General features: G+C 50.4%; 2 protein-coding genes across 2 annotated transcripts; both read left to right on the top strand.

Moving 5' to 3' along the window:
• Positions 1-4: 4 nt before the first annotated feature.
• Positions 5-6,424, top strand: TBCCD1 (TBCC domain containing 1; the record flags this gene model as incomplete). The annotated part of the gene is made up of 6 exons (XM_008939304.1): positions 5-70; positions 157-297; positions 1,224-1,590; positions 2,389-2,575; positions 2,670-3,167; positions 6,295-6,424. Coding segments are annotated over 6 exons (1,389 nt in total), but the record flags the coding sequence as incomplete, so codon positions are not given.
• Positions 6,425-9,305: 2,881 nt separating this feature from the next.
• Positions 9,306-12,633, top strand: CRYGS (crystallin, gamma S). The gene is made up of 3 exons (XM_008939303.1): positions 9,306-9,326; positions 11,098-11,340; positions 12,361-12,633. Exons 1-3 carry the CDS (start codon positions 9,306-9,308, stop codon positions 12,631-12,633), a joined length of 537 nt encoding a protein of 178 aa, XP_008937551.1.
• The last annotated feature ends 415 nt before the right edge of the window (positions 12,634-13,048 follow it).

Genomic DNA, 13,048 nt, shown 5'->3' with positions numbered 1-13,048 from the left:
CCGCCTCGAGTGGGCCGAGGCTGAAGCCGCCTGCGGCAGCGCCGAGGAGCTGGAACGGGAGCGGAGCAAGGCAGGAGCCCCATCCCGAGCCGGGCGGGCGTGTGGAAGGCCCGGCCCGGCCTGGCCTAACGCCTCTTTTTCTCCCTTCTTGACCAGCTGTCGGTAGACACTCTGCAGTTCCTGCTCTTCCTGTACATCCAGCAGGTGAACAAGGTCTCTCTGCGAAGGTCTCTGATCGGGGAGGAGTGGCCTAGCCCCAGGACGAAGGCTCCCAGCCTGACTGGAAAATCTGCTGGTGTCTGTAGGATTCTCCTGGAGGAGTGACTGGTTTGTTCCTGGAGGTGTAACCCTTCCTGGGTTAAAGCCCGAGCTGAAGTCGAGTGGCAGATGCTTTGCTCAATAGGAAATGAAATGAGGTTGGTGTATTCTCTGCAGCTTTACCAGCAAACGTTGTCTGCAGGAATTTCCTAGTGTCTCAGGCCAGCTCTGAAAGTTCTCTCAGAGTCTCTCTAGTTTCCCTTTTGAGGAACAGCTGCCTCTTGGCTTTTTCTTAATCAAATGGGAAATTTTCTTACGTTGGAAGCTGCTTTCCTGCAATGCCTTATAGAGTATTAGGATCCAAGGTTTTGGTCCCTGGTGTTTCAGAGAGGAGAGTTGTTGGATCAGCTGTAGAGCTGTGGAAATGCTCATGTTTCCTTTTAGGAGAAGAGAAGGGAGTTGGATGTATCAGGGGCAGCTCTGTCCAACACTGAGTTCCAGATTGGCAACATCCCTCTAAAGGCCAGCTGCCAACCTCTGGATTTCTGTCATGATGGAGATGTTTGAGGGGCTGGAACAGATGCAGCGACTTTCCAAGAGAGCAGCAGCAAGACCTGGACTGTCTGTTCTTGATTTGCTTCCTACCTTTGACTGCCAGCAGCTGCTGGCTGGATTGGTGTGGGAAGGGTTGTAGGAGAGTCTGTTTCTGCTTTCTGGAGTGAAATATTTGGTGCTGAGAGTTAGAATCAAATGTGTTTTTTCTTTTTGGGGGAGGGTGCTTTCTGGTTTTGAAGAGCAGAGCAGCTGGAGCAGTGTGGAGGGCAGAGCACACTGCTTCCCTTGCTTTCCTTCTTCCAGAGCAAGTGTAAGCAAGGGGGTGTTGTTGGATAATGCTTGAGGAGTTGACAAGCTGGCTCTCTGAGTCCTTTACCTCCTCCTTGTGTGTTTTTTTTCTACCCTCCAAGAACTGGAACGATCAGGACCAGCGTGCCTTTGTGCAGAGCCACCTCTCAGAGATGCTGGAGCTGCTGCTGGAGCCCGAGCAGCTCACTGCCTCCTCCCATCCCACCCACAGCACCTTGGTGTCCTACGAAGCTCTCTGTGCTCTCAGCTTTCTTCTTGAAGGGACCATGGGCAAATCCAGGAGGGTCCATCCTCTCCATGAGCTTGCCCTCTGGCAGCCCTGCCAGGGGCAGAACGGCTACTCCAAGGTCTCCAGAACCTTCTCTTGCCACAAGTTGGAGAGCTGGCTGAGGTCCTGCCTGACCACAAACCCTTTTGGAATGACTGCCTGCCTCAAGTCTGGGAAGAAACTGGCCTGGGCACAGCAAGGTAGCTACAGGCTTGGCCTTTATTCTTAGAAATCCTTTCTCTCATCTCCTTTTGCTGTCCAGGGATCTGACAGTGGCATTGGGCACGTGAGGCCTTTTCCTTTTGTCAGTAGAGATGGGGAAAGGGATAGCTTAGAGGTGAGTCTAGAGGGTGCTGGGAGACATCTGAGCGTGGGTTTCTGCTCCTTGGATCACTTCTGTGAGCAAATGCTAGTTCTTGATCCAAGTTCCTCACTGCAGCTCCTCACCTGCAGTGGAGCCAAGGCACCTTTCACTTCAGGAGGAGAAAAATTCACATTTTGCTTCTGTGACTGCCCAGTCCTAAGAGTGGCAGTTAGGCCAGTGAGGATGCTCAAGGACTGTAGCATAAAGGGAGCATTTCACTGCCTTAAAATGTACAATTCCTGCTTCCAGCAGAAAAATTGCCCTGAGGATCTTCCTGCCAAGCTCAGTGTTGTGTTCAGGAATGAACTTCTGCCAATGGCCATGCCTTAGTCAGGGCTGGCTGTAATTTGTGAGAGGCTTTGGCTGACCTTGGATGATCTTGAAGCATTTTTGAGCTTTCAGTGTGCCTCGACTTTTGGAGCTTCTGGGTGCTGCTGAGCTGCCTCGTAGGCATCAGGGGGGTGGTGTGTGAAGGGATGCAGCTTGTTGGTACTGCCCTGGAAGTTTTGGGCTGGTTCTTGAGAGATTGCTGGGTGATGTGACCAGTGACCCATCAAGTCTGTGTCTGTAGGAATCAAGTCTAACCTTTTTTTTTTGGGAAATTTGAAATTCATCGATGAACTTTATCCCGCAGTTGAAGGAACGACCAGGAGAGCCAAGATTGCCTGCAGTGCTCACGTGGTGCCTGAAGTGTTCCCCATGGTGATCATGAGCCAGGTGTACAAGCAGACGTTGGCCAAGAGCTCGGACACCTTGGTGGGGGCTCATGTCAGAGTCCATGGGTGCAACGAGTCCTTCATTTACCTCCTCTCCCCTCTCCGGTGAGTGCGTCTTCTCCGCCAGTCGGAGGCTCTGTCAGAGGGAAGAGTCCTGCCTGTGCTGTGTCCTGCTCACCCTGTCCTTCTTCTCTGGCAGGTCTGTGACCATTGAGAAGAGCAGGAACAGCACCTTTGTCCTTGGCCCCGTGCAGGCCTCTGTCCACGTGCAGGGCTGTGACAACATCCGGGTCATCGTCGTCTGCCACCGCTTGTCCCTCGCCTCCACCACCGCCTGCACCTTCTACATCCTCACACCTACCCAGCCTCTCATCCTCTCGGGGAACCAAGCAGTCAGCTTTGCTCCTTTCCACACCCATTATCCCATGCTGGAAGACCACATGGCTCAGGTGGGCTTGGCCACGCTGCCAAACTACTGGGACAACCCCCTGGTGGTGTGCAGGGAGAGCTGCGACGCCGGCGTCTTCCGCCTCCTGCCGCCCTCCGACTTCTACACCTTTGTGGTGCCTTTTGAGATGGAGGGGGACACCACGGAGACCCCGGGTGGGCTTCCCCAGGCCTATCAGAAGGCTCTGAGTCAACGAGAGCAGAAGGTACAGGTCTGGCAGAAGACTGTGAAGGAGGCAGGCCTGACCAAGTGAGTGCTGCATCCAAAAGATGGGTGAGCGTGTGGCAGCGCAGAGCTACAAACAGGATTCCTTTGGTGTGGTTCAACAAAAAAGCTTTAATAAGGGGTTGGTTTGTGTGAATCACGTCTTGCATGACATTTAGGAATTGGCAGCCTTGGGATCTTGGCCTTTGGTGCTGTTATAGTGAGCAGAATAATCACAATTGTTCCTCTGAGGGAGGTGGTTTGTCGTGGTTGTGTTTTCCTAGCTTGTGACACTCCAGGAAGAGCTGAGGTGAGGGATCCACCCTGGCAGGAAGAGTTTCCAACTCACCTCACGCTGGGTACTGTCTCTCTGCTGTGTCTCTTCTGCTTCCAGTGTCGCATGCTGCCGTGGGTGAGATCTGGGGGCATGACTCTGAACAACAAGTCAACTTAATTAATGGCCTGCAGCTGATTGGTGGTCACTCTTAACCCAACATTTACATTGAGATGGAAGCTTTAAATTACTGTCCCGTCGGTTGCTGAGGTGAGCTCAGAATGTGCACGTGGACCATTGTGGTAGAGCACCTTGTGGACAGTAGCTTTTAAAGTCCTCTCCATCAGATGGCATCAAATCCTCTGCCCAGCTTCAGCTGTCCTAGCCAGGCCTATCCTAGCCTATTCCTAGCCCATCTCATGTCCTGATGTGCCTCTGCTTTCTCAGCACCTGTGAGCTGTGAAGGAGTTCAGCTTGCTTCCTTTGTCCCTGTGCTTTCTTCTGCAGCCAGCCAGATCAGGCAAGGCTACAAATCTCTCCTGACTTGAGTTCAGCTCCTTTTATCTTCTCCAGAACTGTTTTGATGCAGCAACCTGAAGGGCCTGGCTTCTTTTGCAAGTAGAGAATGGGGATAGAAACCCAGACATTCAATTGTAAAGACCTGAAGAGATGAGAACAAGTTCTGTTCCCTAAGCTGTACTTAAGCTGTATAGATTTTCTTTCTGTTCTCTGTGCTTGGCTGATGGCTTGTAACAGGCATGGAGTGGGGTGTTGATAAGCAGTGGTCTTAGAGGGGTTTATCCTGTGGGGAATAGAGGATGTGAAAACCTCCTCTTGGCTCAAACTGTGGACAATTCCCAGCAGACCAGGCTGAAGAGTTCTAGTCAATTGGATTGTTGTTTCAGAGGAGCTTCCTCCACTTCTCTTGTGCTTATCTGAAATCCAGGTGCCTTTGTGGTGATCTTGGAGCAGCCTGCACTTCAAAAGAGCTCAACACTGGGAGAGAGAAAGGATCCTGGGGCATGATCTTCCTTCAGGTTGAGGGTGGATGAGCAGGAGTGACCCAGCAGTGGTGACAGGGGTGTAAAAAGACTCTCAACCTTGAGTCTTCAAGGGCAGCAGAGAGGGAAGTTGTAACTTCAGCCCTTGTGCTAGTGTCCTCTGTTGTGTTTGTTGACCTCATCTGAGGTAGATCCTCCTCCAGCCATTGTCTTCCCAGGGCTGGTGCTTCTCACCCCAGAGATCTGTGAAGGTGTTTGGCCTGTCAAAGTCCTGCTGTTGAAGTAGTGTGAGGTAATAGGGATGATGGGCTTAGATTTCACATCCTCTCCAGCACTCACAGGAGGCAAGAGCTCACCACTGGAGTGGCTTATTTCATAAAAAAGGGGGGGAAACTGTGCCAAGTTTAGAAGCTTGTTGTAAAAAAAACTGGGCAGCTAACTGTAAAATGTCTCTGACTCCTGCAGGCAGAGAAAGGAGGGAGACAACTAGGAAGCTTAGAGCAAACAGCATATCAGGCTTGTAGAAAGAAAAAAGCTGCCATGCTTGAAACGAGGAGGCAAAAGAGAGTGTTAGAAATAAGAAGACATCTTTCAAGAAGTGGATGTTGTCTGTATGAGGAAAGTGGGGCAAAAAAAAAAGAATGTAAATCCTGCCAGGCTGAGAGTAAAACCCCAGTTAAGACAGGAGCAGGGAGACAGCTTGAGGAACAACTTGCAAAAGCATAAAATCCTGTTTATTCATTTTCTGAGCGTATCAGACAGAAAGTCTTTCAGGGTCAGCAGCAGATCAAGGGATATAAAAGGCACTTGGAGAAGATAAAACCATAAGGGAAGAAGAAAGAAGTGGCTGCCTTTTGTGTTTGTGTTCACTGGGGAGGAATTTAGGTTAGATTCTGGGCTAGAACCTTGCTTTCTGGGGAATGTCTCAAATGGAAGAGAATAGTACAAAGAAGAGCCTTTAACTTGGGAAAAAAAAAAGGGTCTGGGTAGAGCTGAGTGACACAAAAATGAATAGGGTTGGTTTGCTGCTTTTCCCAGTGCAGGATGGGATCAGCACATCAGATTAGGGATGGCTTCAAAGCAAAGCCACAGAAAATCTCTACAGCACATTGAAAACCTTCATGTTTTACGTGGCTTCAGAAAGGAGTGGTGTAAGCTCACAGGGGAAAAAAAAGAGTCCAGCAGGAGCTTCTCAACACCCAATGCCATCTTTGGCTTAAGGAATTCCAGAGCTGAGCTGATCCCTCATGGCTGGCATGCTCTTCTGGGGGAATACTGTGAGGCTGTGCTGCTTTTGGGCATCTGGGCAGTGCCAGAGACAGAGAGCCTGAGCTAACTATACCCTCTTACTGCTGGTCCTACCAAAACCACCCCAAAAGTTAATGTAGCAGTAAGAGGGCTCACTTGAGGTGTGTTTATAGGTGCAGAGAGCCTGAGCTAACTATACCCTCTCACTGCTGGTCCTACCAAAACCACCCCCAAAGTTATTTAGCAGTAAGAGGACTCGCTTGAGGAGTGTTTATAGGTACATTTTGTTCCTAACCTCCATCCTCTCTCTTTCAGATGCTGTCAGAACAGAGTTTTGTGTCTTTACTGCTTGAATGCTGATCTGCCAGTCTTCTTTTTCTCCCTTTTCAGGGTTTTTAATCCGTGCTCTAATAAAAAGCAGAGGCAGGGTTGCTGTGCTGCTGGGACAGGGCACTTTGCACAACTTCTCTAACTCCACCAATTTCTGCCTCTGGGTTCATTATAGTGCTATTCACTTGCTAAAAAAAACCTTCTCTTCCTCATACAGTTGGGAACCAAGCTGGTTTGGGTCGTGAAGGTGAGGTTGGAAGTAAAATGCTAGAAAGAATTGCAACCTTTAGATCCTTTTCTGCTCATCTTTTGGTTTTAGGGATCAGAGGAAACGGTTCCAGATCCTGGTGGAGAACAAGTTCTATGAGTGGCTGGTTCAGACAGGGAACCGCCAGCAGCTGGATAGCCTTGTCCCTCCTCCAGCAGCCTCCAAGCAGGCACCAGGGTAGCAGCACAAGGAAAGAAAGTGAGTAAAGGGCTTGTTTCTCCTCAGTCTTCTCCACTTGGCACAATTGTCCCATGTCTGTGTGCAGAGCTACACGTGGGAGACTGTTCTGTGGACAAGAGTCTTGCACGTGGGTTTAGTTCTTTTTTTCTTTCTCAGTCAAAACCTGTGCTCAGCTTGAATCTGTCCCCTGTGTACTCAGCACCTCCCTTGTTCTTTGCAAGTGTTCTGTTTGGTTGGCTTGGGGACCTCTGGGGGTGTGTGGCTGTAAAGGCAAATTGACATCTTGTCCATAATCTGGTGTAAAAGACTTATTTCAACAGCTGCTCTTTCAAAGAGGCTGTGGGTATTAATATCTCCACTTTCCTGCCTCACTAGTTGCTGAGAGAATTGAGTGACACTTCAAATAATTCTTACTTTGCAGCCTTTATCTTCCAAAGCAGAAGTGGTTTAGGAGGAGCCAGAGACAAACCCTCACTGTGCTTTTCTGCCATTGCCTGGTTCCAACTATCAGAAAGTTGAGTTGTTGGGTTGGGTTGGTTGTTTTTTTTCCATTAATCTTTGAGTTGTTTTTTCTTTGCTAGCGTTGGGTTGGGTTGGTTGTTTTTTTTTTCATTAATCTTTGATTTGTTTTTTCTTTGCTACTGTTGGAAGTAAAATTTATTCCTTTTATTTTCTCATAGAGGTCTGGGAACAGGCAGAGAGACACTGAAAAAATTCTCCCAGAGACTTTGCAGCCATCCCAAGTGAACACGCTGGATCTGGATCTGATGCCCAATTTTGGACTGGCTGCCTAGGTTTAGGATTTTTCACCACTGCTGCTTTCCCAAGAAGGTGCTGTGATGATTCTGTTGGTAACTGAGCCAGTGCATGCCCCTAAGGGATGATGAAGTATGCCTTGGTGCAGACCCTCTGGTGGGGGTCTCTCAGCAGGGGTAGTGTCCTTGGTGTGCAGGTAATCCAGCCAAGGAGCTGTTTTTATACATGTGTAAAAGAAATGTTTGGGTTTTAATGAATGAAATTCAATGCTTTTTTTTTTTTTAATACAAAGATGGCACTTAAGCAACATGATTTTAGGGAATTAACTTACATGTTTGCATTGTTTTGGTAAATGTCAATAAAACAGAGTTCTCAGATAAGCCTGGCACATGTCCTGGGGAAGGGATTTTTACCTCTAGAGTGGCTGTTAGAGGGACACAACATTTTTACAGCTTCTTGAATGGTCAGCTGGCCAGCTGAGAGAAAAGTGTTAGTTTATCAACAGCCATGGAGTTGAAAGTTTTGCTGTTTCCTGCTTTTAGTATTTTTTTTAGAGGGCATCAGCTTGAATGAGTACCATTCTCCTGAGCTAGTGGAGCCTGTCTTTGGGAGAAAAAGAGAGCTGAGCACCTAAGAGAGCCAAAAATGGCAAAGGCATTGCATGGCTGACCCAGGGCACCAGCCTCATGGAGAGCTCTCCAAGCTGGGAGTGAGGGCAAGGCAGGAGCATTTACTGCTCTGGTTGTCCACAGTTGTGATGCTGGAATTGTGCTGAAGGTCTCTCTTGTCTCCTGGGGGAGAGGGGTGATGCAAGGCAAGCTGAGTTTATGATATTTAAATGATTTATCAAGAGGGGATGTACAAAGTGACCACAGCAGAGCTTTGAGATGTCTTGTGAACCTACTGGGTTGCCTTTTGACAGGACCCTGGGTTGTGACTGAACTCTGAGCTTCATAAGGCAGCATTTGAATAAACCAAAAGTGGCACTAAACTTTTTAGCCCCTCCAGACACCTAAAATGGGAGGAGGAGAAGGAGGAGGAGGAGAAGATGCTGCCCAATCTGCCTGGGGCTGTCAGATCTGACTGCCTTTAGCAGAGCTGTGGCAATCCACAGGGGGTGGCAAGCAGAGCTGCTGTTGCAAGACTGCTTGTCCTGACAGATTTGAAGCAGGGCCTGTGTGTTTTGGGCTCTGCTCTGCCAAATTCATGGCCCTTTGTTTCACTAAGCCTTTGGGCTGGTGCAGTGAATAGCTGCAGAGGTATTTTTTTCATAATGCCCAGGCTTGGAGGGGGGGGGTTTGGGTGTGTGCATAAGCCAGCAATCCTCACCCTCCCTGCTCAGTGGGCCAGAGTGTGGCTAAAAGAAGGACTTTTGCCCAAACTTCAGGCAGTGGTGTAAGAGTTTTGAGTTGAATTTGTGGCCCCAGCAGATGTGGTCAGAAGTTTAGGCATCCTCCTTTACTATTTGCTGTGTGAAATCACTTTGGGGGAGTGTGGCCAGACACACTTCTTCTGTCAGGCATGATTTGGGGCAATATAGCTTGAGGAGAGGGTGTGCTAGAAAACTATGTAGCCTCTGCTGCCCAGATGTTTCCATTGGGGGCTTTTGAAGCAGAACATCTGTGTAGAGGCTGTTCTTTGCAAGCTTGTGGTGCCTGCCCTGGGTAAGTGTTGACAGCTTCCCAGCTGCATCCTGCAGTGCATGGGGATGTTCTCTGACAAATATTGGATCTCTCCCTTAAAAATGGGATGGGCCTTTGAGTTGAACATGCTTGAAAGGGAGAGAGAGAGAGAGAGAGAGAGCAGCCAAATCACCCCCCACCCTCCAGGGCTTGGCAGGGAGGTGCATATTTTGAGTGCTTTTGGCAGAGTTTTGGTGTTCTGACTCAGCAAATGGTAACAAAGGGAGGATGGTGAAGCCTTCCTTTCTTCTATAATCCTGTTTGCTTTTCTGGAAATCAGCTATAGCCTCAGAATCACTGACTCAATTTTTGGATCCTATTCTCATGACAAAGCGACTGTCTGGTTTAAAACAAGCCCGTTATAAAAAGGGTGCCTCAGATCCAGGCTGTTTGTAACAGCTCCTGACCTTCCTCCAGCACTGGGGAGCTTGGCTGGGACAGAAAATGTCCAGAGCTGGGACCAAGGTAAGTTTATTTACAGCCCATAGATGATTGTGGTCAGGAGTAGAGAATTTATCAGGGATAAACTGTGGAGAAACTTTGGTTTGCTGGTTCTGCTGACAGAAACTTTGGTTTCCTGGTTCTCCCTCCTTTCTAGGATGGAGGGAAGCTGGAGCTGAGCCCTCCCCAGCTCTAAGGGTATTTATAAGCAGCTTTAGATCCAGAGAATGGTGTCCTGCTTGCTTCTGACCTGCTGCCTCTCAGCTTGCAGTGGTGCAGGCTTTAGGTACCCGTGGATGAAGAGGGTGCTGGGGAAATGCCCATTCCAGGGAAAAGAAAAGGGCAAAGTTTTGTGCCTGAATCCTGGGAGGAAATCTTGAGAAGTGCTGAGTGTGAAGGTCTGGAAGGAGTTGAGGGTGTTTACAAAAGGCTGTGGTGGAGAACAGGTGGGCAGGAACCTTCTCCTTGACATTTCCTCTAAATGGTTGAAGAATAAACCAACAAACAATGTTTTTGGTTGGTCACTTCCCTGTGGGAATGGCCATACCCTTAATGTGCTCTTGGATTTCTTTGTGGCTTTCCTGTGGTCTTGGAGCTGCTGCTGGGCAGAGTTCCTCCTCATGTTGGACTCTGGTTGTGTGGACAGGAGGAGGACAGGATCAGAAGGGGCTGCAGAGGGTATGAGGGGGATTCTGTGGCTTCCTTGACCACTGGCTTCAAGAAGAGGATTCCTGGTGGTGAATGACCACCAAACCACTGTGAGCAGAGCTTTCAGTGTTGCCTCTGGGATCATGCTGACAGATTTTTTTGGGTGAAAACCTCTAAGGACAGAGATCCAGGAGCAGGGTTGTGGCTGGCATGGGCTGACCAGCATGGTTACCCAGTCACAGCAGTGGGGGGAAAACAGGAGCTGGACATTTTAGTGCACACCTTTTACAACCCTTATTCACTTGCTGAGAAGATGGTCATGGTCTCCTCACTCTGCTGCAATGAAGATGGGAAGAGCTTGCTCAGGAGGGACAGGTCACTTTGTAGGTGCTGGCTGCTTCATAATGGGAGGTTGGTCTCTTGAAAGTAAGAGGAAAATGTGAAAGAAATCACATTACCCTCATAAAGATGATGAGTCCAACTCCCCAGATACCACCCTGATCAGGCTGGTGGGACACACTGACCAAACAGCTCTAGGAAAACTGTGGCTAACTTATTTTTTAACACAAAGTGAATGGAAAACATCAAAAGTGAGTTGTCCTTGATTGGAGGCTAAAAATGGGGTGGCACGAAGGACTGCTCTGGGTCAAGGGCTTGTTAATATTTCTGTGAAGAAAGCATGGGTTAGAACTGAAGGTTGCTGAACCCTGGGGCAAGAGGAATGGGATTTCCTAATTGCTAACACTCATTAAGCCAATATAAATGAAGTGCTGCCTAGCACAGTCTATTGACTTATGGCTTCCTTGGCCATAATTTAGTAGCTACTCATCTAGAGAAGGTGGGAGGTGAGTGTGTAAGTAGCATTTTGCTCCAAAGAGGACAGAAACTTCAGCAAGGGAGCTTTGGGTTGGACTGGGGACAGCATGAGGTGTTGGGAAGGCCAAGAGGTTGGTGGCAGCTGGAGGTGCTGGGGCTGGTGGGTCAGCTGCCAGTTGGCATGGAGCTGATCCTGTGGTTGGGCTTGGTGACTTTTGGACATCTCGAGGGCTCTTTTTGGATGTTTCATGGAGCTAGAACATGGGTGATGAACAATCACCCCGGTGTCTACATAGCCTGGGTGATGAACCACCCTCTGCTTGTGTCTCAGATCACCTTCTATGAAGACAAGAACTTCCTAGGCCGTTCCTATGAGTGTGACAGCGACTGCCCCGATTTTCACACCTACCTGAGTCGCTGCAACTCCATCCGTGTGGATGGGGGCACCTGGGTGGCCTACGAGAGGCCCAACTTCTCTGGGAACATGTATGTCCTGACCCACGGGGACTATCCTGACTACCACCACTGGATGGGCCTCAACGACCGCCTGGGCTCCTGCAAAGCCGTCCATGTAGTAAGTGGCACCTCTTCTCCAGGGGTGTTTTCGTTGGCACACCCCTCCTTCAGGGGTTTCAGGGTGCTGGGGGGTTGGTCTGCATCTTCCTGGGAACCTGTGGTTGCACCCTCAGAGAGGATATCTAAGGGGGTTTGCTCCTGCAGCCCTGTTAGGAGTGGCAAGGTGCTTGGTGAGTGGGGAAGGTGAGTCTGCTCCTCTCTTGACTGCAACATGCAGAAGCAGGTGCCTTGGGAGGTTTTTAGGTGAGTTTTCACAGTTTTATCTGGATGTTCCTCTGGGGACTTCAGTGTCTGGGCAGGTGGCTCAGAGGTTTGGTGCCTGAAGCCCTCCTTGGGCATGCTTGGAGCAGCTTGACCTCTACTGGCATTAGGAGAGCATGGGGCAATGCACATCTCCCTCCTGCAGCACAAGAACTGTGCTCATCCCCTCCTAACTGAAGGTGGGGAGATGCTTCTGCAGCCTCCAGCAGCACCTCCCAGCAGGTGAAATGTAGGTTGGCAGCATTTACACCCCGTGGAGAGGAACATCTCTGGGAGAGGAACAGGGAGAATGATCCTTTTGGGCCATTGGTGATGTGTTTGAGCAGCACAGCCACAGATTCCCGTTGTGTGGAGCAGGGAATCTCACAGCTGAGAAGAGATTTTGCCTTTATGCCTGGAGGTCTGACACCAATGTGAGCCTGTTTTGGGTTGGAGGTTGGATGGAGATGAGCCGCTCCCAGGCGCCGGCTCGGAGCATCCCAGAGGAGCCACAGGATCTGGGGGAGCCTGTCACACAACCCACCAGGAGCTCCTCGTTGGCCTGAGGAGCAGGGCATGGAGGTGCCCACCTCTTCTGGTCCTCCTGTGGAGTGGCTGAAGGATTCAATCCAGCAGTGGGACGGGTGGGCTGCTTAGGGTAGAGTCCTGGTGCCGGGGAGGTGCTTTGGGAGCCTGCCTTGTCCCTCAGCTGTGCTGCTGGGGGACACATCAGCACCTCCCTCCAGCCCTCTGCCCTTTTTCTCTCCCCTTTTTCTAGCCCAGTGGAGGCCGGGGCCACATCCAGGTATTTGAGAAGGGAGATTTTGGCGGGCAGATGTTCGAAGCCACCGAAGACTGCCCTTCAGTCATGGAGGAGTGGCACATGCGTGAGGTCCACGCCTGCAGAGTGCTGGAGGGCGTCTGGGTTTTCTACGAGCACCCCAACTACAGGGGCAGGCAGTACCTGCTCCCCAAAGGGGAGTACCGAAAACCCGTGGAGTGGGGAGCAGCCAGCCCGGCTGTCCAGTCCTTCCGCAGCATCGCCGAGTGAGCCAGCCCCCCCCCAAAATCCCCCCCTTCCTCCTTGGCCTTCCCCCAGCCCCTCAATAAAGCAACCCACTCGCTCAGCTCAGCTTCTCCTTGCTCCTTCCTGGGGGTCTGGGGCACCCCACCCCGGGGGATGCTGCAGATGTCCTGCTGCTGGAGGAGAATGTTCCTCCTGTGGGGTTGGGGGGAGAAGGAGGAGGTGGCCACGGTCTTCCTGGGGACCCCAGGAGCCTGGTGTGTCAGGTATAGGATGCCCCTTGGTGGGAGAGAAGGGGTCCAGCTGCTTCAAGTGGGGCTGAGCACCACATCAGCTGGAAGGGGAAGAGGCTGGATGTGGACAGAGACAGTGAGCGCCTCTGAAAGCTGCCCTGGGGTGGGAGATTGCTGTCAAATGATCTTGAAGAGCAAGAAGATGACCC

The sequence above is a fragment of the Merops nubicus genome, unplaced genomic scaffold (assembly GCF_000691845.1).
Source record: "Merops nubicus isolate BGI_N331 unplaced genomic scaffold, ASM69184v1 scaffold26494, whole genome shotgun sequence".
In the NCBI taxonomy this organism is placed as follows: Eukaryota; Metazoa; Chordata; class Aves; order Coraciiformes; family Meropidae; genus Merops; species Merops nubicus.
Note: the sequence above shows the minus strand (reverse complement) of the source record. Positions and strands in the feature narration are given on the sequence as shown.